Raw genomic sequence first — 26,068 nt, 5'->3', positions numbered from 1 at the left:
CAAAAACGACGGCCGGTCCGCTTCTTCTCTTATCTCTTAGCTACAATTTTGAAGAAATCCCAGATTATAAAATCCGCGTATCCAAACGGCCCCTAAATGTTTATTAAATGAAGGCTCCTTGTTTTAGCAAAGAAGTTAAGAACTAAAGGACAACCGCATAGTATGATAGAGCATGGGTAAATCGTGGCTCTTGTTGCTCACTGGAGCTATAAAATCAGCCACTGAATGAGACATCTGAGAGCTTCCTTGTGTTTTAAAGCTGCACCTGAAATAGAACTCTATAGCAGCTACCTATTCATGGAGCCATAACTAGTCCTTGGAATTAGCTTTTAAAGAACATTATAGCTTGCATAAATCGAATTTTGTTATCCTTGAATTAGTTGGGCTTTTGGCAACTTCCCATGTTTCATTGGCATGGATATTTTTCTTCTTTTGATTGTGGTAGTTTTTTATTTTGATCTGTTTGTAAACCATATGTTAGACCCACTTATTTTGGTAACATTTGTAGGATAGGTTCTATGCAGGCCTCATTTTGCATTTTAACACTGTAGTTTATGTTTAACAGGTTTCTGTTGAGTGATAATTTTTTCTTTGAAAATGTTTTCCTCTATCGCCAAATTGCCCGGACCAACATTCTAAAGAGTCGTATTAATGGTCTCTCGCGTGTTTTTCTCTTTCTTAACGTGCCAAAATCTCTGACTTTAGGTTTCTAGGGTTCTTTCTCTTCACCTTCCTTCCGATCGCCAACTGCCATTCGATCCACGATCTGCTCAGTAGCAATGGATTGCCTTCAGGTCTTTTCCCCAAGTTGAAATCGTCCCCCCTTGACGAAGCAGGAAGCTTGGAGGTTCTTGTCGAATGCCCTTGTCTGACGAAATTCGAGGAGAAAGTCCTCTTCGAGAGCGTTATAAGGGGAAATCTTTTTGAGTGTTTGTTTTCAATAAATGGCCGATTTGGATATTTTGTAACTGAAAATTTATGTGGCATGCAGGAGAGTTCTTATAGGGAGGAAAAATCCAGCAAAAAGACCCTCCTCCCTAGTCACGTTCCCATCTAGGTTTTCCTGCTGCCTCTCTCAACATTGAGAGGCAGATGGACGGGAGCTTGAAGATCTCGGTGGATAAACTCCCGATCAAGCGATTGGATGCCATTGACGACAATGGAATTGAACGATTCCCACGGTACAAAACTTTCCTTAATTTTTTTGGGATACGTCTTAGTTTTTATTTTCATTTTTTGATTTTCTTTCTTCGCAGGAGCGAAATCGGTCCGGAGGAGAAGCGCCTTGCCCTAATTCGGCGCATTGATTTCACTCCGGTAGTGGAGAGAGACACAAAGAAGACAAAGAGCTCCGAGGAGGTAGCTACAACAACGCCATGGCCGTGGCAGAGCTTGGTGGAGAATCTGCAGCTAGCACACCAGGAACTCTCTGTCATCATCGATCTTATCAACACGGTACGAACTGGAAGTAAATGTTACTTGACTAAATGGTCCCACCTTGCTGGAATAAATCTGTTTAGAATATTTGTTGATATGCTCTCTGGTTCTTTAGCATTGGTCATATATATATTCTTTTCTAATATTCCCATCTTTTTCCTAGTATTTTTAATTCCAATAATGTAACAACTATTTAATGTGAGACATGTCAAATGTCTAAACATTGTAGAACTTCCTTCTCTTTCAGTAGAAATAAATCTTTAATTCTGTTTCATACTATTCCTTGATGCATGGGAACCGTCCCCAATCTTGTGTTTGGTTGTCATTTTGTGTTATTCATTGATGAATGTTCAAGAGCAACTTTGATCTATCTTATGAAAACTAGAGATGAAGTTTTTGACACGTTAAGATCTTCCATGAGATGAGTATAAATCAATTTGAAACTAATATCAATGGAAGTGAGTATACATCTCATAACCTCCTAAGTTTCTTAGTGTAGAGGAGTGAAACTGAGGCCTGGGGAATGGTCATTTTTGACCAGGTTGTGGATCTTCAAGGAAGACATACGGGGGAAGTTGTGAGTTGAGGGTGACTCTGGGGGTATGATCGGTTGGGCATTGTCGAGTGTTGGTCCTTGAAGATTGTGGCACATTCTTAATGAAATATTGATATTTGCAACGATTTTGATGTTATGTTTTATGTTTAAAGGGTTGCAAACGATGTACTTAATCCTCTTTCCTGGGGAGCAGTAGAGATGCTTCGGTTGTCGGGCAAGTTCTGCCCTATTGCTATTTCTTTCTATTATTTGGCTTTGAAGAACTGTCACCCTTTTTTTTTTTCAAATTAAGAAAAGAAAATGTGAAATCTTTCTGGACATCTAATGTGTTAGTGTCAGACTGTTTAGTGTTAGCTAATTTTAGGTTATAGTTCATCTATTTGCAGAATTGCTTCTCCATAATGACTTCAAAAACAGCTTCACGCAAGGCTCTACATCTGATCATTGTTTACTTTGAAGGTTCTTATACACTAGTTACTATGAAAGCAGTTTCATGCTGTGTTTTGTAATTTCCCTATACTTTATTTTGCATTTCTCTTTGCTCATAATAGAGATGAATCAGCATTATTTATCATTCAAAAAGGAAAAAAATAGAATCAGCATTATTTAGTGATGCTAAAGAGTTTGTTTTTATCGTGCAGGTGGAAACAAATGATGCAGTAACAGTGGCAGGAATGACAAGGCCAAAACAATTGTCAAATGAAGTTCTGTCGGACCTTGCTGTATCTGCAGCAACTAAGCTACAATGTTTCCGGGTACTGTTTCTGCACAGTTATAGTGATTATAAATTATAACGGTTGCTGCAGATGTATGCAAAATTGGTCACGTAAACCACTTCTATTGCTTATATATATAATGATGTTTGTTGCACCCTTCTCTTAAGCTGAAATTTATCTAGGAACCTAGGCCGACATCTTAAATTTTTTTGATATTAGAAAAAATACAAGAGGAAATGATGCCTTGCCTAAACACTCAAAGAGAGAAGGAAAAACTTAACTAAATAAAATAATAGAAATGCCCAATGAATCACATCTCATAGCTCTAGCGAATTCAGGGAGGTCCTTCTACATCAAAAAATTCTATTCCTTATCAAAACCCAAGCATGGTTGGCAAGAGCATTTCCTACTTAATTGCCTTCTCTCTTCTGGTGTGAGAAGTGAGGGTTAATGTCAAAGACAAGGACCAAGGTGGCTCCTTATTGGAGTTAATCATGTCTATCACAGCACCTCAGTGTTAGTAAGGGTTTTCACCCCGGGGCAAGATCGCTATGTGCATCGGAACATAAAATCGCATAGAACAAAATTTTTAGAATCGATCTTGCCCTAAACCCAGCATGTTAGGGTCTAGATGAACTGGTGGTGATTAAATAAATACAAAGGAAGAAATCATACCTTACTGCTGGAGAGATGATCGTCTGCTTGATCTACTCCTCGTACGGCTACGAGGAGCCCCGCAAGTCAAACCGATGGAATTTCTTTCGATAGCACAAAGGGATGAAGAACAACTTTTGTTCTTCAAATAATTATGATATAGATAAGAAGCAAATGGAAATGAAAATAATATGGAGCTTATTTGTGTTCTTGAAGAAGAAAACAAGAACTAGAATTAGAAGTTGAGAGAGAGAGAGAGATTTGAGTTGCACGAATTTTCTTTGGCTGCAAAATTCGTCCATCTCCTATGTATATATTAATTGTTGAGATTTGATTTTCTAAAATTCTTTCAACTCTATCAAATCCCTACAAATTCTCTCACAAGTTTTATCACTTTTGCAAACTTGTTCAAAAAAGATGTCTACATTCAATGAACCAAAGCTAAGGGATTGAGCTGGACGAATTTTTGGTGTGTGTTTGTCAAATTTTCTTCCTATATAATCTGGTCTTAAGTTTTAGTTTAACTCAAAATCAAATTCCTACTATCTCTCTCTTTCTCATTATCAACTTAACTTCCCTTTATTTTCTCTAACTAGTTATTATCCAATTTAAATTCCAAAATTCAAATTTGTGGCTCACAAATTTGGGGGTGGGGTGTGGGCGTGGTTGGTCGTGCAACAACACCTCATCCCCTAAAAATTCTCCAATTTACGTTTTTACCCAAAAGCAATTTCGAATTTTGTAATTTAAATAAAATACCTTTTTTTATTGCATCACTTAATTACCTCACATCCAATGGGATTAAAGCTACATTTATACAATTCAAAATTCCCTTAATACCTTTTAGTTAAGACTTAACTAACTTGGTATTCCACATGTCCTGTGGTGTATATAAAACTATATACCAAAAAAACTATGTATATCTTTTCCCCTGTATCAAATACAACGGATCCGATCCGTCCGTGCAATCAAATAAATCCGCTTGGCAAGGCTATTTGATATGCCGACTGCTCTGACCGAAACTGTAGATGATATCCCGTACAATTTAGGAGTGGAGAATTCCATGTCGGGTATCCCTATTGACCTCATGGGTTTGTTTTAAGATCCAGTACTGAATGTGATCCCTATTAAAAACCACTGTAAGGTAGACCAAGACCCTAGAACGGGCCCACGGACCAATATGACCCCTCAGGTCAAAGGAGGGGATGTCCAATCTCGACCCCAACCAGTAACTTTTAAGGTCTGCAAAGAACCAGAATACCATATCTCCCAGTTCCCTAGGATCTGTGAATCCCTGTTACGAACCCAAATCGGTTCGTAACGTGATTGATCTTTTTAGAGGGAAGATCAGCCTCTTGATCTACTTCAAGGAAATGATCAGTCCTCCTTTGTGCACAAGACACTTTCGCAAACAAGTTTCTTCCTTCAACTAGGCACGTATCAATCCCTAAGCAGGGCATTACTACTTTACTACCTAGGGATGAATATGTGTTAGAAAATAAGCACATCACACACTTTCGGATATGAAATACCCAATAGATGTCATGAAATGTAACTTTTATTGATACATAAAATACAAGTTGTACAAAATCTACAGGCGTTTAGGGCACATACTCTAACACTTAGTTAGTCCTAAGACCTTAAAATATTTAAGGCCATCTAAAACATAGTTTTAAAACTCTCTCGCGTCATCGTGGACTCCGCAGAGTCGACTCCTTTTTCCTATGTTCGTGTTCCGCATTTTGCCCTACATAGTCAATAAAAACTCCTTTGAGTCTCCCGAGTTATGTCTTCATCATAGTTTCCGGTTTCGGCCAAGGTTGAAACAGAATTCATCGTGAATCGAATTTTTACAGATTTCGCCAAAATTCTGAAATTTCAGTCTTTCACCCATATTTACAAAATTTCCACCGAAATGTTAAAGATATCCACCGAAATTTCTACCAAAATTGCTGAAATTTCCACTAAAATTTTAGACATTTCCATTGAAATTTTAAAAATACAGAAAATTTTAACCTAACTTTACATGATTTCGGCCGAAATTTCTATCGAAACCGAAACTTTAAAGATTGTAGGCCTCAATGCCCTCTTAGAAGAAATACCAATGGTGCCAAGGGCCATCGCCTCCCAGGGAGAGCATTCACAAGTAGGAGTGAAAGATCTATAAAGCAATTGCTCCCGGTTGAAACAACCTTAGGAATGATATTAGAAGATTTAAAAACTCCTCTCATATGGCGCTTACATCACCAATAATCCATATGCTATTATTTGTCCTCTCTTCTTTCATATGAAGCATGTCTCTCCAAAGTTTCGAATCCCCTGCTTTGCCAACCTTTTGGTATAAACTCTCTCCTTTTAAATACTTCGCGAAAGAACTCCTTAAGTTTGATTTTTAATACAGATTATGAATGCTCTTAACTCTGAAAGCGCTACATAAGTCCTTCATGGACTTAATTCTGAGACCGTCATAATCCTTAGATTTGTAAAGCTTTTCCCTTGCTACCCAATGGCGCATTTTTTTTTTACCATGCTCAGTAGTTCCCAAAAGTCTCATAATATTGTCAGTCGATCTCGTTCCGCCTTTACAAAAATGATTGCATCATCTGCAAAAAGGCAATGCTCTAGGCATAAAAAATAGTCTGGTTTCTTATCTCGGAACAACTTCGTAAGGCCCCTACTCAACACCTCTTCAACAATAACAAAGATATAGGGAGATAGAGGAATCCCTTGGTGAAGGCCTCTTGTGGATTTAAAGAAACTTTTCAGCTCTCTATTAATACATATAGAGAACCAATTGTTTGAGATAGTATTCTTGTTATAAAGGAGCTGCAAAATCCAAATGAGTTTGGATACCTCATGTTTTTGTATTTGGATTTGGATTTGAGTTTTGGATACAAAATACATCAATCGTCCTCATGCTCATGCTCATGCTGTACGAGGGAGAGAGGGAGGGAGGGAGGGATGTCTAGCTGCTGCTGCAGCAAGGTCGAGGAGCAACGAGGTTGAACGTAATTGCCACAAGTATTGATTTCCAAATAATGTCTTGCAGAACAGATTTGAAAATCTGATTTTTTTTTTCACAGCTGTAGCTGATTTGGAAATCGGAGGATCTTATCCAGTTCCAAATCTCAACTGCAAATATGAGAAATCCAAATCTAAATCTTTTGTGTATCCAAACATGGCCTTACTATAATGAAAAACACAACATGAAGCTCAGCATCCCTGGGAATGTTTCCACGACGACGACGGAAGAGGGGTGTGGTTGGGCGAAGGGGCGGGGGTGTTGCTGTTGGGGATTATGGTTGAGGAGGAAGCATTTAGTCATTCTTATTATAACTCTTCTGTTATATAATGACAAGTGGTGATGGCACTTGTGCATCATGCAACAATGTGTGGTGTGTTCCTACACTAGTGGTATGGCCTTTACCTGACAGCTATAATACGGATATATTTACCGAGTTGTTGTTGCACTGCTCTCAACTGTCAAGAGCCATCAATTTGATGGCTTGATTAGGGGCTGGAATTTAGTAGCAATCTGTGGTGCTGCCTCTGGAACTTTAAGAATTGAGAGCTGGATTATTCCACCTCCGGGGACTCTTGTAATATTTGAAGATTTCGCATGTTATGCCTCTTAGATCTCTTTTTTGTTGAGGTCTTTTTGTTATCTCCGTCTTTTGCTTTGCATTTATTGTCTTTGCTGAATATCTTTGTATGGCTTTGGTGCAATTGGTATCAGATCTTTGTAAGGCTTTGGGCCTTCTGATTTGTTTATATACTGCTTGTAAGAAAAAAAGGAATGCCGCCTAAGGGGGATGTTAGACTAAATGATGGCAGTTTGTTTTGTAACTGGCTGACAGGATAGTGCTAAAGTCGCTTTTGCAACTCTTGTTGGACTTGGAGATTTAAATACAGGGACATCTTCTTTTAGACATGTATGTGTAAAAGGGTCATTTAAGTCTTCTTGGAGTCCTTTACATGTACTATTAAATTGGGTTGACCATGAGCGAATGACTGTGGATGTTAACAGATGTTCAGAGGAGATACATGACCCAACCTTCCTCCTAGGAGTCTCCTTTTAGCATTTGCATTAGGAAGACAAAAGATTGCAGACCCTGGCTTAGGTTCATAATTTTAAATTTTCACATAAATTGGCACAAAACGACCTAAATGTTATTGTTTCAATCCCCATTGAAACACAACGAATCAAAACTCATAGCAAAACCAAATCCGGAAGTGTGTTATACTATACCACTGTGTTACATAATTATATTTATATGAATTGAATGTGAAATGTGGTGTATGTATTGTGTATAAATATTTATATGAATTGCATAGATTTTCGATGGCAAGGAGTCTGTATGGATTATGGAACAAGAAGAAATTGGAATCATCCTTTTTGAAGATATTGATTTTAAGAAACAAACTTACTAGTATGCGATAGGGATTTCTGGATAGATTCTTAGCATTGAATTGAAATGTTCATAACTTTGTCATTTTTAATCCAAAACAAGTGTGTTTTTGTATGACCCTCTGGATGTTGGCTTTTAAATGGGACAAACCTCAGCTAAATATTCTAAGTGATCACGGAGTTATGGTTGTTTCACTAGGACTATGTAATAGGGAATTCTGGACGATTCTCAGCATGGAATTAAAATGTTCATAACTTTGTCATTTTTTTCCAAAACAAGTGAAGTTTATTTATGTATTATGATCCTCTGGATGTTGGATTTCAAATAAAACAATCGTCATCCAAAAATTCTAAGGGATGAGAGAGTTATGGTTGTTTTCCTAGGACTCAGCAATAGGGAGTCGTAGTTATCTTTAAAAGACCTACTCTTGTTCGAAATTATAAAAGAAAACAGTTTTGAACGATGGCGAGCTAGGCCTCAAAAAAATTTGTCCTAGGAAAACAACCATAACTCTCCCATCCCTTAGAATTTTTGGATGACGATTGTTTTATTTGAAATCCAACATCCAGAGGATCATAATACATAAATAAACTTCACTTGTTTTGGAAAAAAAATGACAAAGTTATGAACATTTTAATTCCATGCTGAGAATCTGTCCAGAAATCCCTCTTACACGGTCCTAGAAGATGTGAGTAATCAATTTGGTTTTCGCTTAGTCGTAGAAGGTGTAAAAGGTAAAATGATAAGTTCATGATGAATTTCAGAAAAGTTGAAGGTAGAGGCTGAGGAGGATAGCTGAGACTTGAGAGTTCTACCCTGATCGCATAAAGTTTGTCAATTTGGTAAGTACCCTTAAGTAGACACCCCATTTTGTCAAGATCAGACTAAAGATAGGTAGCCGCGATGATGACTCCAATGATGATCCCCATGCTCTGATCCTTCTTTCAGATCAAAAGGTTCGTTTGCTATTTATACGACACAGAAAGAAAGTGATCCCTTTAACCAAACTCTCTTCAAACCAACCCGAATCCACCAGAATCTTTGCTTTAAACCGAGTCCTGAGTTTGCGAACCCAAGATCCCGAAGATCCAACCCACAAACCAGAAAACTTGAGAAAAAGACCATTTCTCTGAAACCCAACCCTGACCTGCGATTACACATAACCATAGGAAGCATCTTGCGATTATGGTAATCGCAGGGTGTGATTATCCACACCCCATAATCGCAGCCTACGATTAAGTTGACTTGCTTTCTTTCTTTTTTTATAAATAGTAGGTTAACCTTTCGTTTAGAAGATCCAGAAAAATCCCAGAGAAACCACTCGGAAAATCAGAAAAATCTGAGAGAAGGATCAGAGGAGATCCGAAAAGCTTCGAGGATTCCTGCAGACACTGATAAAAGTCAAATTTTGACTATTTAGTGTCTTTTGGAATCCTCTGGAACGTCGGCACTCTTGCCGAAGTCCCGAGGAGTCAGAGCGGTGTCCACTTTCGTCAAGGAGTCAATCCCAAGGTATTTTATTTATTTATTTATTTTCTACTTTCCTTATTGTTTTCTTAGCATTTCAATTATAGTTGTTGCGTGGTGGGGTAGTTATAGGGCTTGAGGATCATGGAGGCGGGCCATGGAGACTAAACAATACTCTCGATGAAATACGAGACCTAGTAAGAGGTCTCCAACCACATCTTATTCATAGGAGGAGAACTGCAAACAGTTGTGCGGATATATTGGCCAAACAAGGGGTAGCTTTGGCGGGAATGATTGCCAATTGTAATGATATTACGGGGACTACATAGGCATTTTTTAGCCTAACCTCCATATTGTTTCTCTGTACCGGGACGCCTTGTCTCTCTTTTACTTAATAAAATTCTTGTTAATTTTCAAAAAAAAAAAGAAAAAAAAAAGGGTTTGAGGATCCTTTGGCTCCAAACTATGGAGCTAAAAAACCCTCCTTTCTTATAAATAGGACTCCTTCCTCTCTCCTTATCACTCTACTCTATCACGGGCCCCACCGTAGGTCATGTGGGATAGAGAAGAGACATTGATGCTCATTAAGGTGAAGGAAAAAAAGGAGAGAAATGAATCCTTTCCTTTTATTTATTCGCTTTATGTCTTTTCTTCCCTGTTTGTAAATAGGGTTCCTTCCTCCATTCTTTTCCCCTACTCTATCCAGGGCCCCACCATAGGTAATGTGGGATAGAGAAGAGAGCTTGATGCTCCTTAAGGTGAGGGAAAGGAGAGAGGACTGCACCAATTTCTTCATTTCTCGTTTTCTTTCATTTTCTGTTAATCCCAACATGGGGATAAGCTTAATCATAACAAGGGTTTAAAACCAATGATTTTAAGTTCTCTCACATCCGCCAAGTCAAGTCAAGAGACAGGGTGAACTTGGGCATGGGGGGTGCCTAATCCCTTTCCCCCATGTAACTATATCCCTTACTCAGACTCCTATCGAGATCATGCCTGCAGAGTTAATCATAGGTCCTAGACCCTAACCTAGGTGGCAACTCTGGTCATTGTATTTTTGGTGAAATTCGGATTTTATCCCAAGTTCACCGAAAATGCAAATACAATTCAAAATTAACTACCAAAGGCTAGAGCGAACGCCTTTAAAAACATGAAAACACCAACCCTCGTGGGTGTGAAAGGATGACCTCCCGACATGGCTCCACCACACCTTCGATGTTATTGATCTGTGAAAATGGTATATTTATATTTTTGAAAAAATTATTGCATGAAAAATATTTTGAGCATATGGTATGGTCTTCATGATTTCAGAAATGTTTTAAGGCGTATATGCTTATGATTTGCTAATTTAGCATATGATGAAAGTATGTATGGCAAGAATGATATGTGCCTGCTCTAGTGGTTGTCAGATTGTAATCTGTTTTTGTTTTGTTTTTTGTTTTTTTTTAAAGATTTCTGGTAGGGGTCTTGCCTAACCCCAGCTTGCCCATAAAAAAGAAGTATTTTCATCCCTTTTTGTAGGAAGTTTTGTGTATTCATACGTATAGACGTATACGCATATTCATATGTTTAACTATACACATCTATTGCTGACACTTTATGTCAAAGTTGAATAGATTAAAGTGAATAACTTTAGATTAATTTAGGGGCACTGTTTGTCTGTCTATGAGATCCAAATTGAAGGGAAAAAATAGTCTTCTTTCATCTGCTTTACTCGAGGGTGGGCCTGTGGCATCTGTTGTTTTGATTACGTATTGTGACCCTCAGTTGATTCATTCTTTCGTGTGTATGACTGATATTGTGGAAAGGTAAGGCACGCATGTCTTGATGTCACTTATGATTTGTAAAGAGCCTGTTGGTGTCTTAAAGGACTTGCAAGCTGCCATGTAACCATCTCTATACTGAGCTCTTTTCTCAGGAGGAACAAGCTAGTGTGTCATTGACAACTCGCAAGTACTGCTGAGTTGAGATGTGCAGCTCTATGACATTAAATTTTTTGACTTAACACTCAGAATGTCATGGAGTGAGTGTATGTACCACACTTCTTTATATGTGGGTCCATCTATGAAAATACAAACCGTTTATTATCGATATGGATACATGTATTTGCATCCTGTTAATTGTTGCCATAGCTCTAGCGATATATTTGAATGTGGTGGGTTTATCTTTAGCATCCTGTTAATTGTTGCCATAGCTCTAGTGATATATTTGAATGTGGTGGGTTTATCTTTAGCATCCTGTTAATTGTTGCCATAGCTCTAGTGATATATTTGAATGTGGTGGGTTTATCTTTACTCTAGACGCTTAAACAACCTCATTCCCGTCTTCAGTGCTTTTCTGTTTGATTTGCAGCATCTTGGAAAATATTTTAAACAATCTGCCAAAGCTTTGAAACAGCAGGTTGTGAGGGAGGCAAGATTCTATGGTGCCCTAATCAGGTGAATGTGCCCTGTATCTTACTCTTATGATTTTCAATTTCACTGGCACTTTATGCTTGAACTGCATTCTTCTGTCTGACCTTATTTTTCTGACAAGTGGATAGATTGCAGCAAAACTGGAAAGTTAAAAGGCAGCGTCCGGCGGTCCCTGCTCTAAGCAATGAAGGATTCACAATCGATTTATTTGATAATTCGCTCTCAGATCCAACTGTATTACACCCATCTTCTATATCAACAGTTCATGTTGATCATGACCCTGCTGGCATGCTTACTGTAAAGTTACCTGCAAAATCATGCCGCTCTATCTATTTTGGCTTTCTTGGTGGCCATTCAATCCGTAGACCAAGAAAACTATGTAGAAGTATAATGTGTGGCTCAGGTGAGATTGGTTTAGAAGAAGCTAAGAAAGAGGTTATAGGTGATGAATTTGTCAACGAATGTGTTAAAGAAACACAATCAGCCCTCCGTGAAATTCATCGAGCAATTTTTGATGAACAGGTAGGTTTTTTTTAATGAACAGGTAGTTTTATCGACTTTGTTCTCTCCCTCATTATCATTTTAACTGATTGGGATTGCCCGACTCTCCAGGTGTTTGGTTTGGTGAATCGTGAGGCCCTTTACCCATATCACGGAGTTAATGTAATTGGGATACAAGAAGACTATCTAAAGTTAGGCATCAGTCAAGAAGCCTGTGTGTTTTTATCCCTCGTGACTTGGAAGGATGCTGATCAAAAGGCACATACCATGGATTTTGCCCCGAATGGGGAACGAGGGATTTTGCCTTTAGAGAAGGTTTGGGGGGTGAGAGTTGCTGAGGAAAAGCGCGGTAACTCAGGATATCCTGACCCTCTTAGTTGTGAAATTTATTTGAAACAGATTCTCCATGAAAATGTGTTTGTAAGATCAAAGGAGAGATGCACTACTACTGTCAGAGCACAAATATCTGGTCAACCCGCGGGTGATGGGTGTGGTTTCCTGGGTCATTTCTGTATGACTCTCTCTCATAGAATATTTTCTAAGAAAGTTATGGCAGAGCTGGAAAATCTGGTATTGCCATTGTCTCTCTGTATTTGCCAACTAAGAAATGAAAAAATAAAAATAAAACATTGATCTGCTACATACTAAATTCTTTCCATTCGTGCAGGTGAGCAGAGTTCCTTATCTCCATCTGTTATCTCTCCCTACCTGGCATTCACGGACGTCTTCATGGTTGCTCTCAATTAGGGTTCCTCCTTCCATTCTTCATGGTAGCTACGGATCGAGGTCTCCTGATATTTGCGAAACAAATAAGAGAGTCAGGTCACAGTTTTACACGAAGGTGGTTGTGAACAACGAATGCATCAGTGTGAGTGGAGAAGGTGGGCCTAATGTCGCTGGTCTGTTTAGAGGAAGTTCAGTGGATGTCTGCTCAATGAGCTGTTATGATTGTGACTTAGCAGATCTCCCGGTAATACTTCTGCAGCAGGTACGAGCATATTAATTTATGAAATGTAAATTGTTTCGGAGAAATGCTCCGGTTTTCTTTCCTGTGGCTCCAGCATGAATTATGTCACTGGCACGCCCCAATTAACCCTGTGAACGTGACAAGCGCCGCATACCTATAAAGTAAACCTTACAAGCATGCAAGGCTAATTGGATACATACATCAAACCATTCATTCACATCAAATAAACATATATTTTACAAAACAACTCGCTTTGGTTCTTCTCATGTATCCATAGATACAGGTACTCACATTATATACAGGTCAAAATTCAGACAATCAAAAGGACAAAATAGCTATGTGAACACTTTGTCTGGTTCTGCGCCTCAATGCTCAAGATCTGAAAAATGTAAGATAACCACATGTAAGCATGGAAGCTAGTGAGCAATATAACATAATCTTTAATTGATTCTAAGCATGCCGAGACAGGAGGCTAATTAACCGATCAAATAAAGCATAAAGCATGATCCCAAAATGACTGAGCATCTACTATAATATCAGAACCCGTATATACAAGTCAACAGGGCCAATAGTTTATATCCCCTGCGCGTCCGAGGGCGTCAGGGCCAATAAGTTTATAACCCCTTGGCATCCGAGGGTGTCAGGGCCAATAAGTTTATACCCCGTTGGCGTCCGAGAGTGTCAAGGTATAACTTCACATTAACAGGAAATATCGCTACTTTTATTATAGATAGAAAAATTAAGGCAGGAAGAGAAAAATTAAAGATATGCTATATTACTTACTTCGAACACTCCCAGATATCTTTTCCGGCATCAAAACGCTCTTTGGTAGTTCCTCCCTTTTCTTCAATTAAGTTTTCGTTTGGAATTTCTAGTGCGTGGAGTAGGGTTTTTAAGCTGGTTCTGCTGAACTCTGGAAGAAAAAAACCTTAGGGTTGCAGCTTAGAAAAGGTTGGATAGGGAACACTAGTCATCATATTTGTGATGAATATTTTATATTCGTGACCAAGTTCACTTAGGACGTATCTGACTCTTCCCTTGCTGTCAATGGGCTCTTGAATGGCAGGAATGAGGTAATCCTTTGAAGATGAGTTCCCTTGTTGGCTGTTTTGGAATTCCATGCTGATTTGCATAATTCGTGCTTTGCTATGCTCACTGGAGTGTCATGTAATGACTTTTAGAGATCACGACCAGTCGACTTATACAATTTTTGAGCTGAAATTTCAGTGGAAAAGGTAGAGTTAATCCAAGCCATGATTTTCTGCTTTGTGGCTATCCAAACATTAAATCAGCTTTTCGTATCCATTAGAGTTCTTGTTTTCTCCGCCTTTCTTGGACTTCTACATATCTAGGAGGTGTAAGGGAGGTACCATCAAGTTGTTCAAGGATACCTTATCCACGGCTAATAGGTATGATTTATCATTCCAAACGAATGGAGTTTCATTGGATGGCTTGATGGAAAGAAGTTGATATAAGAAAAAGGGAATGAGAACAAAGAGGAATAAGACTCCACTGAAAGAAGATAAACAAGTGCGAGATAATGAGGTAAAAACAAAAAGGAGGGGGATCCCTTTTAATTATATGAACAATCGAGAAACGGAGGGAATAATATGAAAATTAGGAGGGGTGTAGGGTTGGTGATGAGTTTTATTCAAGGGAAAGAAAGAGGGCCATAAGGAAAAGGCGAACTGGAAGAAGAAAAGATCAGTAGGATTTTTAAATGAAAAATAGGTTGTGTCAAACTAGAGAGAGGAGAATGGAAGGAAGAAGAGAGATTATGAAATGGAGAAGTTGCGATTTTAGGGGAGAAAGAGTGCCTTGAGTTGGCCACTCTCACATATAACTTAGTGATATGAATCATAAGTTATAAAAGCACATAATGAACATATTGTCAAAATAATGTAAAAGTACTATTTTACCCCTTTATGTACAACATAAACCTCTACTACACCCTAGTCCCCCTCAGATTGATGCATAAGATCAAATCACATCAATTTTCCAATATCAAATCACATCAATTTTCCAATAAGAAAGTCAGGCTGAGTGACTTAAGAAAACAAATCCGGTGACTAATATTTACATGGAAACGTAAGTGTGATCATCGCCAGTGTAAGTCGACAGATGAAGAACAACCTTCAACAAAAAGGTACCTGTACCTGAAACCGACACAGGTGGGTAGGTAGAGAATACCTAGGGGCGCGAGACAACTCTCTCTAAGGAACTCGACAAAATAGCCCCGTAACTTTGGGAGAAGGGGTGCCTCATCACAAAGGGGGTCGCAGTGACCGGCCCAAGCGATTGTTTACCAAAAACATAGGTCTCCGCTAAGTCGTAAGACCACGTATGGGGATTGATGCGTGCCTAATGCTGGAATTGAGAAATTATATGGCTCGAATCTTTAGTATTCTCTTATTTATCATCTGTGTCTACTATTTAGGCAGAACTGCCGCCTATTGTCCCTAAGAAACTGAAAGAAACTTTGAACTGATGAGAATTTGACTCCACGAGAAATTGAACAAAAAGCATGCAAAAGAGAGATTTTCGTCATTTGTGGATCACTCGGATAAATGCAGTAACTCGTGAAAATAGGGTATCCTATAGTTATAGTCGATTAATGCACGATTGTACAAGTAGCAGTTGCTTCTTAAAATGAATATTATTAATATTCATAAAATGAATAAAAAAAATTAATTCATTATTAATTATATTATCTATAATTATTATAATTGGGCGAGTAGGCTGGGATGATAGAGTAGAGGAGATCTCTAACCTGAAGCTCTGATACCATGTTCAACACTTACATGGTGTGGTAGAATGAGAGGAAGAGAGAATGAGAGATGAGAGTGGCGTGAATGTCAGAGAGACAAAATCGATCTCCCTTCCCTCACTAATATGTATGATATATACATACAAGATAGGGTTACATGAAAATGACCAAAATGACCCCACATTAGTGGAGTCAATACGCACGCCCACTTTTAGCAATTTTTTATTAGAAGTCGTGGGAAGCGATTAAAGATGAAGTCTATATTACAGACCAATTAGTCATGTTCATAACTCATATAATATTCTTGCCATGGTACTAGTAAGATGGATCAAAGAAGTAAAAGCATTCTTATCCACATCATCGTTCTCTACACTGGTAAACGGGTCTCCGGCCGGCTTTTTAGAAGCTCGAAAGGAATCAAACAAGGTGATCCTCTATCCCCCTATTTATTCATATTGGTGGCAGAGGGTCTAAGTTTACCCCTAAGGAAGGCGGAAGAAAGGTGCTTCATAAAATGCCTGCAATCAGGCAAAAATGTACAAACACTCTCCCACTTGCAGTTCGTCGATGACTCCCCTTTTTTTTTAATGGCTTTCTATTATTCAAAGTTATGCTATGGATGAATGAATGAATGAAAAACTGTTTTTCTTGCTTTCTTGCAAATCATGGATGTGAAGTCTACTTTTCCTAATGTGCGATGTCTAGGAACCCCTTGGTACGATGCCTTGGGTTTTGTTTGGTGAGATTCCAACCATTGTATCCTTATTTTTCATTTGTTTTTGGTTTTTTCCCCTTAAATCACCCTCATGGGAACCCCAAAACCTCTATTAATCTCACCCAAAACCTCTCGTGTATTATTTCACCTATCTTCTACACAAAACCCCTAAAATACTCATTATAATAAAAATCATATATTAGAAACATCAAATCCATTCATATCCTATGTTCTTATTATTTTCCCTAAAACTAATTTCACATCCTCCCAGCATCCTTTGACGACTTCCCTTCATATGTATGTACCACTCAAACCTATCCTAAACCTCGTAGGAATATTTCCCCAATCTAATCACCTATTGTAGGAACCAAAACCCTAATTTCACCCCTCCCTTTCACCCATAACATCCATCCCATAGAGCCATCCTGCATCATATTGGTATCTAAACGAAATATTAGTTCAATCTTCAATTGTCCTGCATCACTCTTGGTTTGCCCTTGGGATATGGTATCCCCAAAACATCCTTATGGGATCCTACTGATTGAAAGAGTGTAGAGAAAACTAGCTACATGGAAGAAAAGCTACCTATCCTTTGGGGGTAGAATTACTCTTATGACGGCATCACTTAATAATCTCCTGATGTACCACATATCACTTTACAAAATGCTGACAATGTGATAACGAGGATTGAAAAGCTTCAAATGGATTTTTTCTGGGAAGGTAGGGAGGTGGAGCGTAAAATGAAACATATGATGAAATGGGAGAAAGCATGCAAATCCAAGAAATAGGGAGGGCTTGGAATTGGAAGATTAAGACTAGGGAACGAAGTTCTGTTGGGAAAATGGCTATGGAGAAACAGAGAGGAAAAAGTGGCATTATGATATAAGATAATTAATGACAACTATTAGTGGGTTTGGAAAGTAGGATCCCTCATGTAGGAAAAGGTTCGGGAGCGTGGAAGTCCATAGATTTACTCAAACCCTTGTTTTAGCCATGGTTTTAAATTTCGGGTTAAACGTTTCGTTTCGGCCGAAATATTCCGGCTTCGGCCACGACCGAAACGAAATTTACATGAAATCGTTTCTTTACAAGATTTCGGTGAAATTTCAACGAAATGTTGCCGAAATTTCGGTTGAAATTTTGATTTTAGCCTTTTTTACAAAATTTCGGTGATTTCCACCGAAATTTTAAATAGATCCACCGAAATTTATGAAATATTCACCGAAATAGCCAAAATTTCCCGTGAAATCGCCGAAATTTACACCGAAATTTTAGACATTTCTGTTGAAATTAAAAATAAAAATCATAATCATAATCATATTTTTACATGATTTTGGCCGAAATTTCGGCCCGAAACCAAAACATTCGGTTTCGGTGGCGACTGAAACAGACACCGAAACTGAAATTTAAAACCTTGGTTTTAGCCTCTAGTTAGATTTAGAGTGGGAAGGGGGGAAGGGACATGTTTTGGGTAAACCTTTCGATAGGAGAGTCCTTGTTGTGCTGTGCTTACCCGGACCTGTTCTTGTTAGCGACCAATAGAGAGGCAAGAGTGTGTGACTATTTGGAAAGAAAGGCGGTGGGAAGGTAGTGTTGGCAATTAGATTTAGGAGGAACCTTAAGGATAGTGAGGTTGGTAGTCTTTCTTCTCATTTGGGACTTCTTGATGAAAATAAGAATCAACACTTGCGAACGCTTGAAAACAATTTCACATTAGTCGTGTAATTTATGCAAAATGGAGGAATTCCTTGGTCATATTCTCTTGCTATGTCCATGTGCACAAAGGGTTTCGGGAGCTATCTTAAGAAGCTTTGGAGTGGTATGGGTGTTCCATAGATCCATCAGGAAGACTATTTTAAATTAGAATGTTGGCCCCTCTAGAGGAACGGGACGCTCACTTTGGAGACATACTCCTTTCACAATCATGTGACATTTGTGGAAAGAAAGAAACTCTAGAATCTTTAAAGATGAAGTAAGGTGAGGGAAGAATTATGGCGGAAATCAAAGATGACATAATTTCGTGGGCAAGAAGCAAATCAACTTTTCCTCATAGCATGGGAGAAATTATAAGGAATTGGAGTGCGGCGTTATATGAGAAAAAAAAAAGCCAAAATGAAAGTCACTCCAAGATAGAACCTGATTCCAATGGGATGGCTGAAATTCAATTTCGATGCGGCTCTAGAGGGAATCTAGGTCGAGCGGGGATCAATGGCTTTTTTAGAGACTGGGCTGGCCAAATTACCAAAGTCTTCTCCGGTCCTATCAAGTCCTGGTAATGGGTCATGAAATGTTTGAATGACCCTCTTACCAAAGGAGATTTGGCAAATGATTTAGCATCGGCTTCAAGCAAAGCCCCGGGTCCATGGCAACTAGCGGACGTAATATTAGAGATTCATGATTTATACTTAAGACCTATCAACGCATGTGTAGGGCTATGCGCAGTCAGCGCATATTTAGAGCTGTAGTAAGTAAACAACTTATACTTCGCTCCAACTGACGTAGGACAGCCAACTAAAGCAGTCTCCAAGTTCTAGGCTCAAATGTGGATCAAAGGGGCTAAAAGAATGCTTATGAATTTGAAAAGGGACATGCTTATGAATTTGAGAGAATAATCTGGGCTGTGTTAGCCCGTTAAAGCAGGAGGCCTAGGCATTCGGAGAATAAAGGAGACAAATCAAGCACTCCTAGGTAAATGGTTGTGGAGATCTGGGGAGGAAGGATCACAATTGTGGGTTAAAGTGATTGACAGCAAGTAAGGATCTGCAGGAAGATGGGATTCAGGGGATAATTTCAGAAAGCTTGGATGCATGATGTGGCGAGATGTGATGCAACTCAGAAATAAGTTCGCAGAATGAATAAGGTTCAGGGATATTCATGGGATAGGATTAGACTTTGGTGTGACAAATGGTGCGAGGATCGTCCGCTGATGGAATTGTATCCAGACCTATATGCGGCAGCAGCAGTAAAAGATGCTTTAGTTAAAGAATGTTTTAGTCACAATGAGGGCGGAGTAATCTGGTCTCCTATGTTTAGAAGGAATTTTTTGAAAGAGAATTTGAATTAGTGGGCAGGTTATTGGAAATATTGGAAAAATGCTACATCAAAACTTCTGGTGAGGATCGGAGAATTTGGACTTGGAATTCGGGGGGAGACTTTTTCCGTTAAGTCCTTTTATCATCATTTAGTGCCATGCCCTGCATCCTCTAAAGTCGCTAAAGTTTGGAACATCCAAGCGCCTCGGAGGGTCTGCGCCTTTGTATGGGTGGCTATTTTGAAAAGGATACAAATTGTAGATTTCTTGAGGTGAAGGAAATTTTTGATCATAGACCATTGGCCCCTATGCTTAGGGGCGGGGGAAACGGTGGACCACCTGTTGTTGTAATGTAAGGTGGCAAGAGAGGTGTGGTGCAGACTTTTATCCAGATTTGGAGTTGACTGGGTTCTTCCGGTCACTCTCAAAGAGTTGTTTGAAAATTGGGAAATGGGTCCATGGAAAGGAAATGGGAAAATCTTGTGGAATGTATCCTTTCTTGCAACTATATAGGTCCTATGGATAGAAAGAAATGCAAGGGTATTCAAAGGTTTTTCTAAAAGACGTACCTTTCTCTTTAACAAAATGATTGCCCTCACAATCTCTTGGGTAAGAACCATCCCAACCTTTGCATTTGTGTCTGCTTACGATTTGTGGTATGGATGGAAAGTAGAATGTGAAGGTGTAAGGGATGAGCCCAAAGTGGTCCAAGCATGGGAACCACCTCCACAAGGGATGATGAAACTCAATTTCGATGGACTCATTATGGGAAATCTGGGTCCATCTGGAATCGGGGGAGTTTTAAGAGATGATCTAGGCAATGTCATATGGGCCTACTCAGGACCTATCGGGATCACAGATGCTAATGAGGCAGAGGTGAGGGCCTTTCACCATGGTCTCATGCTTCTAAGGATGTCGATCTGGAAATGGTGGAAATAGAAGGAGACTCTTTGAACGCGATAAGATGGATTAATGGTATACACTCAATACTGTGGAGGTTTGCGGCACTCTTTGATGAAATTCAAGATAGGGTTGGAGAAACTATTATTAAAGCGTATCATGTAAAGAGGTGTGCGAATGGTGTAGCGGATAAGTTAGCTAGAGATGTGGTCTTCAGGGAGAGAATGGAGCAGTTCGACTTCTTGCCTCCTTGATATGTAATGCGGGTGCTTAAGAGGGAAGAAGAAGAGAAATTAGAAATCAAGAACACAAGTTAGAGAAGAAGAAAATGGGAGCAAAGCTCAACCCAATTGATATTCCATCAATTACATAAGTTTATCAACATCCAAAATCCCCTCTAAAGATGGTTTCTAACTCTTTAAATAAAAGAAAATCAAAGCAAATTCGTTCAAGATCCTCCACTAGCTAGCTTAGGGACTAACATAACATTAATTGCATTGGAACTCACTAACTTTGATTGTTTTGGGAACCCACAGACACAGTCCACAAAAACTGCCGTAACTTTCTACCCTCTTGTCCAATTTTCAAGCACAAATACTTGTTGGAAAGATCTCAAAGAGACCTACAACTTTGTAGTTTACCACTTTCCATAATTCTTCCATTTAGAAGCTCAAAAATCAGGTTCAAAACGGGCCAGCAACATTAATGAGGGACTGCACCTTGGAACTCCACCAAAACCACCTAGGCATGACATGGCTGCCATGTTGGCACTGCATCAATATGTATTCTGTCACTGTTTATCTTTTCTTCTTCTATATCCTGTACTATCCTTTCTATATTCTGTACTATCCTTTCTACTGACCTTCTCAGTCTCTCGTTTTTATTAATACTATCTATCATTAAAAAAAAAAATCTGGGCTGTTATAGCATGTTCAAGTATGAGTAAATCTGTTAAATTGGTAAGGAAATGGTGGATATGGTATATAATGTTGAATCTGGGTTCGATTTAAGGTTTGAGAGATAAGGTGAATAATTATGATGGATGGTAAGGAAGTGTTTATAAGGTTTTTTATGGACTGTTGCGGGTTACAGTGGGCTGCAACTGAATTTAAAATGTGAATTGTTAGGCTTTTAAAGGGCCCTATAATATGTCGCAAATATCGTTCTCTGGAATTTCTTGGCAAGGGAAAATCTCAGGATATATTATATTTTTATTTTTTTCAGTATCAGATTTTGGTTTGATAAATTGTGCTCCGCCATTTTGTTGAAGGACCTATTCCCGGAGCTGTTCGATGTGGCCTCCTCTAAGGAGGTGATGGTGAAGGACTATTTTGAGAAAAGAGAAGGAAAGGTAATATGGAAACCAGTCTTTAGGAGGGATTTTTTTGAGAGGGAACTAGCGGTGGTGTGCAGATTTTTGGAGATTCTTGGAGGGTGCTACATAAAGCAAGTGGGTGAGGACAAAAGGGTTTGGATCTGGAACTCGAAAGGGGACTTCTCTAGCAAAGTCTTTTTACCATCATCTTGTTCCTTGCTTTGTATCTTTCAAAGTAGCCAAAGTCAGGAGCCTACAAGTTCCACCCAGGGTATGTGCTTTTTGGCTGGGCGGCTTGCCTCCAAAGAATACGGATAGTGGACTTATTGATAGCTCGGGAGATGATGATTGTGGATCATTGTGTATATTATGCTTGGAGGATGGAGAAACAATGGACCACATATTTATACATTGCAGGGTGGCGAGGGGTGTGGAGTAGGGTACTATCCAAGTTAGGAATCTCATGGGTTTTCCCAGCATAGCTCTTAGAAGTTCTAGAGGGTCGAATGTCCCTTGGAGAAAGAAAGGGAAAATTCTTTGGAATCTCTCTCTTTTAGCAGCAATATGGGTTTTATGGAAAGAACGAAATGGTCTCATCTTCGAGGGGTAAACAAAAAGAGTGCACTTCCTCTTCAATAAAATCATTGTCTTGACTATCTCTTGGGCGAAATCTCTTCCGTGCTTCAGATGTTTATCTGCCTATGACTTATGGTATGGGTGGCAGGGGATTTGTAGATAATCACATCAAGAACCCAAGATGCCCCCCCTCCTCCTCTCAATCTCATGGCTTCTTAAAGTTAAACTTTGATAGGTCTATCATGGGGAACTGTGGGCTGTCAGGGATTGGAGGTGTATTAAGGGATGAGCATGGAGAATTGAGATGGCCTTTTAGTGGTCCCTTTGGTATAGCAAATTCTAATGATGCCGAAGTGCGTGCGATTCATCAAGGCGTAAAGCTCCTTGAGGATGTAGACTTAAATAAGGTGGTGGTTGAGGGGGATTCTCTCAATGAGATCCGATGGCTTAAGGGATCCCATTCTCACCCTTGGAGATTTGCCCTTTCTTTGATGAAATTAAAGATAGGGTTGGTGATGTTAATATCTCCTATCTTCTAGCTAAGGAAGGTATTTCAAGGGGGGGTGTGGAATTTTTTGACTTTCTCCCCCCATAACCTCTCTTCGCCCCTTGTGGGGGCTTCTCTTTTGTATTTATGTTCTGGTCCTGCAACGTTCTCTTCGCTTGGACCGCCTCTATCCTTGCTTTTTTCTAATAAAAGCTTTGTTCTGTTCACTGTGGCCTTGCTTTAAATCCGGACACCAAGATCTCTGATTACTTGTTAACGGGTGGTGGTATCACCGAGTCATTTTGGGATATCAGACTCCGTAGAGACCTCAAGGATAAGGAAATCGAGCGCCTAACATCTATCCTCACCAAGTTATCGTCATGCTATCACTCGGCTCATGAAACTGATAAATGGACTTGGATTCCAGATACACAAGGGGGTTTCTCCATCAAGACTTTCTTCCACGATTAAACGAAGGGACTAGACCCGCATCCCGTCGGGCGAATCTATGGCGACAGCATGTTCCTCGGATTTTGAGTTTCGCGTGGACAGTTTCCCATCATTGCATTAATACTTGTGAGCGATTAAAGAAGAGGAGTTTTTGACTGGCCAGTTGGTGTGTCTTATGCTGCAACAATGAGGAACCCCTGGATCATTTGCTTCTTCTATGTCCTTTCTCTTTCGCTGTTTGGATGGGGATCTTCAATTTTTTTGGGACGTCGTGGGTGCTAGAAAATATCATTTCCAAGATTCTAATTATTATTATTATTTTTTCCGGGGGGGGGGGGTTGTATTTCATGGGTGTATCGGGAATTCGATGTGGTCATCTGTACCATATGCTATTATTTGGCATAATAGGTTAGAGCGGAACAATAGAATATTCAACAAGAAGTCCAGAACTTCTTACCATATCGCCCTTGACATCAAAATGACCATCGTTGCCTGGTCTAAAGCTTAGAAGCACGAAGCGGGGGCGGGGAAGCATGGAGTCTAGAAGAGTCTAAGTTTGGGAGCGCCATGGGAGCTTGTATGTAATATTTTCTTTATATATCTTTCAAAATTCAAGTACATAAAAAAATAATAGTTTGTAACCATTTTCATTTGTATCTTTCAAAATTTAAGTACATCTAAAAGCTAATTTCTAACCATCTTCACCGTCTTCATTTGTGTGCACTCGTTCCTCGTGCCTTCTGAAGATGTACAAGCCTTTGTGCTTGCTCTAACGAAGTACTTTGAAGAGTTGGAGGAGTTTGATGTAAGGAAGTTGGTGATGGTGGGACTTATAGAGTAATAGAAGCAGGCTGGGAGCGTCATTAGAGCGGTTCCCGTCTCTCTGGGGTGACACTCCCTGGAAGCTCCTTCCTAAGGAGCGCCGAATCGAGGTTCCGAGGTGGGAGCGGCACTCCGAGAGAAGGTTCCTGCTTCTAAGGTCTAAAGTCAAGGCGTCCCGTACTCGGTATGTGATATATTTCGGAACGGTTTCTCGGTTCTGTCGGAGAAAAAATCATCCACCTCTATCATTCCACCATGGTCAGCATCGGTGGTGTTTGATGCTAACTTCGACGACTCCTCCTTGGGAAATCCAGGGAATGGCTGGCATCGGTGGGGTGCTTCGCAATGCAAATGGCACCGCTATTATGACTTACTCTGGACCGGTGAGTGTCTTTCATGCTAATTAGGCTGAGGAGAGCCCTACTATTTGGTTTAAAGTGGTTTGTAACGCACAGCATAGGACCACTAATCGTTGAAGGGGACTTTTGCTAACATAATTGCTTGGGCCGCGAATAGGTGCTCTGGACCGTGGAGGCTTTCAGACCTCAGCTGGTGCACACATGTGGAGATCGGCTAATGAGTTGGCCGATGGTCTTGCTAAAGACGGGGCTCATCGGATTGACACTTCTATTGTTTATGAACGCTTCCAGAGCGGGGGCTCTTTGAGTTTTTCCCCTCGGATTTCTTTTTTCTATCTCTTTTGTAATTATTTTCGGACATTTCGGTGCCGACATCTTGTCCCTTTCTTCATGTACGTTTCTTTTTCGGATTATGGAATGGAACTGTTACCTTAAAAAAAATGGTTCTTCTCATGTGAGAACAAGCTCATGTAACAGGTCCAATGCCAGATTCTTCATTTATAGAAAATCCATGTCCTCATTTTCTTATGGTTGATGGTAAAGAAAAACAGTTCCTACCCATCTCTGGTGTCCATGTCCATCTGCATCCAAAACAGAGTTGAATTCAATCATGGGTCTTCTTGTTCGAGAAGCTCTTGTAACATGTTGCAAGGTTGTTTTCTTTCATTTGTAATAGGTTATGGGCCAGATCTTTCATCACTCCCTCTGTAGTGAAAATGTAAACAATAAAAAATGGAATGGAAAAAAAAAACAGTTCATACACATGCCTGCCCATGCCTCATTTTTATTAGTAGAAAAAAGAAGAGCTTACACTCATGTACGGGTTCATATTTGCGTCTAAGATGCAATAGAGAATCAGGTGATGGATCTTTATTTTGAGTGTCATGGAGAATTTATATTAAGAAAGCAAACGATCTTTTACAAAAACCCAATACATTATCCCTCGAAAAACCTATGTCTTGGATCTTCTTCAATAGCTTTAAAGCACCCATTTTTAGAAAACCCATGCCTCTTTTTTATAGTACTGAAATAAAGTAAAAAACAGTTCATTCCTTTTCTTATATAGAGGCTTTGGCCTTTGTGGCTTATTTAAGGAGCAAAAACTTTTAACAGGTTGCAAGCCAGGTCGTTCGATGGCTTCATGAGGAAGCCCAGGTAGTAGGAATGAAGGCAGGTAGAGACTTTCTTGGCTTGTCTTTTGAGCTGGAGCAGGGCGACACCTTGGGCCTAGTTGCACATGTGGATCCCAACGATGCTCACGGCTGTATCTCGTGGTGGTTGGTGATGGAGGAGGGTAAGTTTCACTCTGATTTTTCCAATGATACATCTGAAAGTAGGAGATTCTTGGGGCATTTGTCTCTTGAATCATTGTACTCTACATTAATGGACATGGTAAGCTTGTGCACCAGTAGTGGGATCCATTAATCGCTTTGCACTTTCATACATATTGCCCCTTGCTTATCTCAATAGTAAAGCACTTTTTAAGTATTTATTTTATTGTTGTGAGAAGCATTGCATTCTGAAA

General features: G+C 39.5%; 1 protein-coding gene across 3 annotated transcripts; it reads left to right on the top strand.

The window, feature by feature from the left end:
* The first annotated feature begins 583 nt into the window (after window positions 1–583).
* Window positions 584–26,068, top strand: LOC143852569 (RNA polymerase II transcription mediator). 3 transcript variants are annotated; one of them, XM_077362015.1, is made up of 9 exons: window positions 586–847; window positions 992–1,181; window positions 1,257–1,455; window positions 2,635–2,748; window positions 11,592–11,677; window positions 11,782–12,175; window positions 12,266–12,724; window positions 12,822–13,142; window positions 25,657–26,068. In XM_077362015.1, the coding sequence occupies exons 2-9, from the start codon at window positions 1,093–1,095 to the stop codon at window positions 25,966–25,968; spliced, it is 1,974 nt and encodes a 657-aa protein (XP_077218130.1). In that variant the 5' UTR covers window positions 586–847; window positions 992–1,092; the 3' UTR covers window positions 25,969–26,068. The 3 variants fall into 3 exon arrangements, with proteins under 3 accessions (XP_077218136.1, XP_077218130.1, XP_077218121.1); XM_077362021.1 differs by having other exon boundaries at window positions 584–1,181; window positions 12,822–13,124; XM_077362006.1 differs by having other exon boundaries at window positions 586–1,181.

Source organism: Tasmannia lanceolata, unplaced genomic scaffold, assembly GCF_043159265.1.
Source record: "Tasmannia lanceolata isolate RefF3 unplaced genomic scaffold, GAP_Taslan_0.1 ptg000003l, whole genome shotgun sequence".
Lineage (NCBI taxonomy): Eukaryota > Viridiplantae > Streptophyta > Magnoliopsida > Canellales > Winteraceae > Tasmannia > Tasmannia lanceolata.
The sequence above is the reverse complement of the archived record's forward strand: the minus strand, read 5'-3'. Positions and strand labels throughout refer to the sequence as shown.

Coding starts and splice junctions, on each gene's coding strand:
- LOC143852569 (XM_077362015.1), top strand. CDS start 1,093: ATGGACGGGAGCTTGAAGATCTCGGTGGATAAACTCCCGATCAAGCGA. Junction 11,678..11,781: donor TTCTATGGTGCCCTAATCAG/GTGAATGTGCCC, acceptor ACAAGTGGATAG/ATTGCAGCAAAACTGGAAAG. Junction 13,143..25,656: donor CGGTAATACTTCTGCAGCAG/GTACGAGCATAT, acceptor AACTTTTAACAG/GTTGCAAGCCAGGTCGTTCG.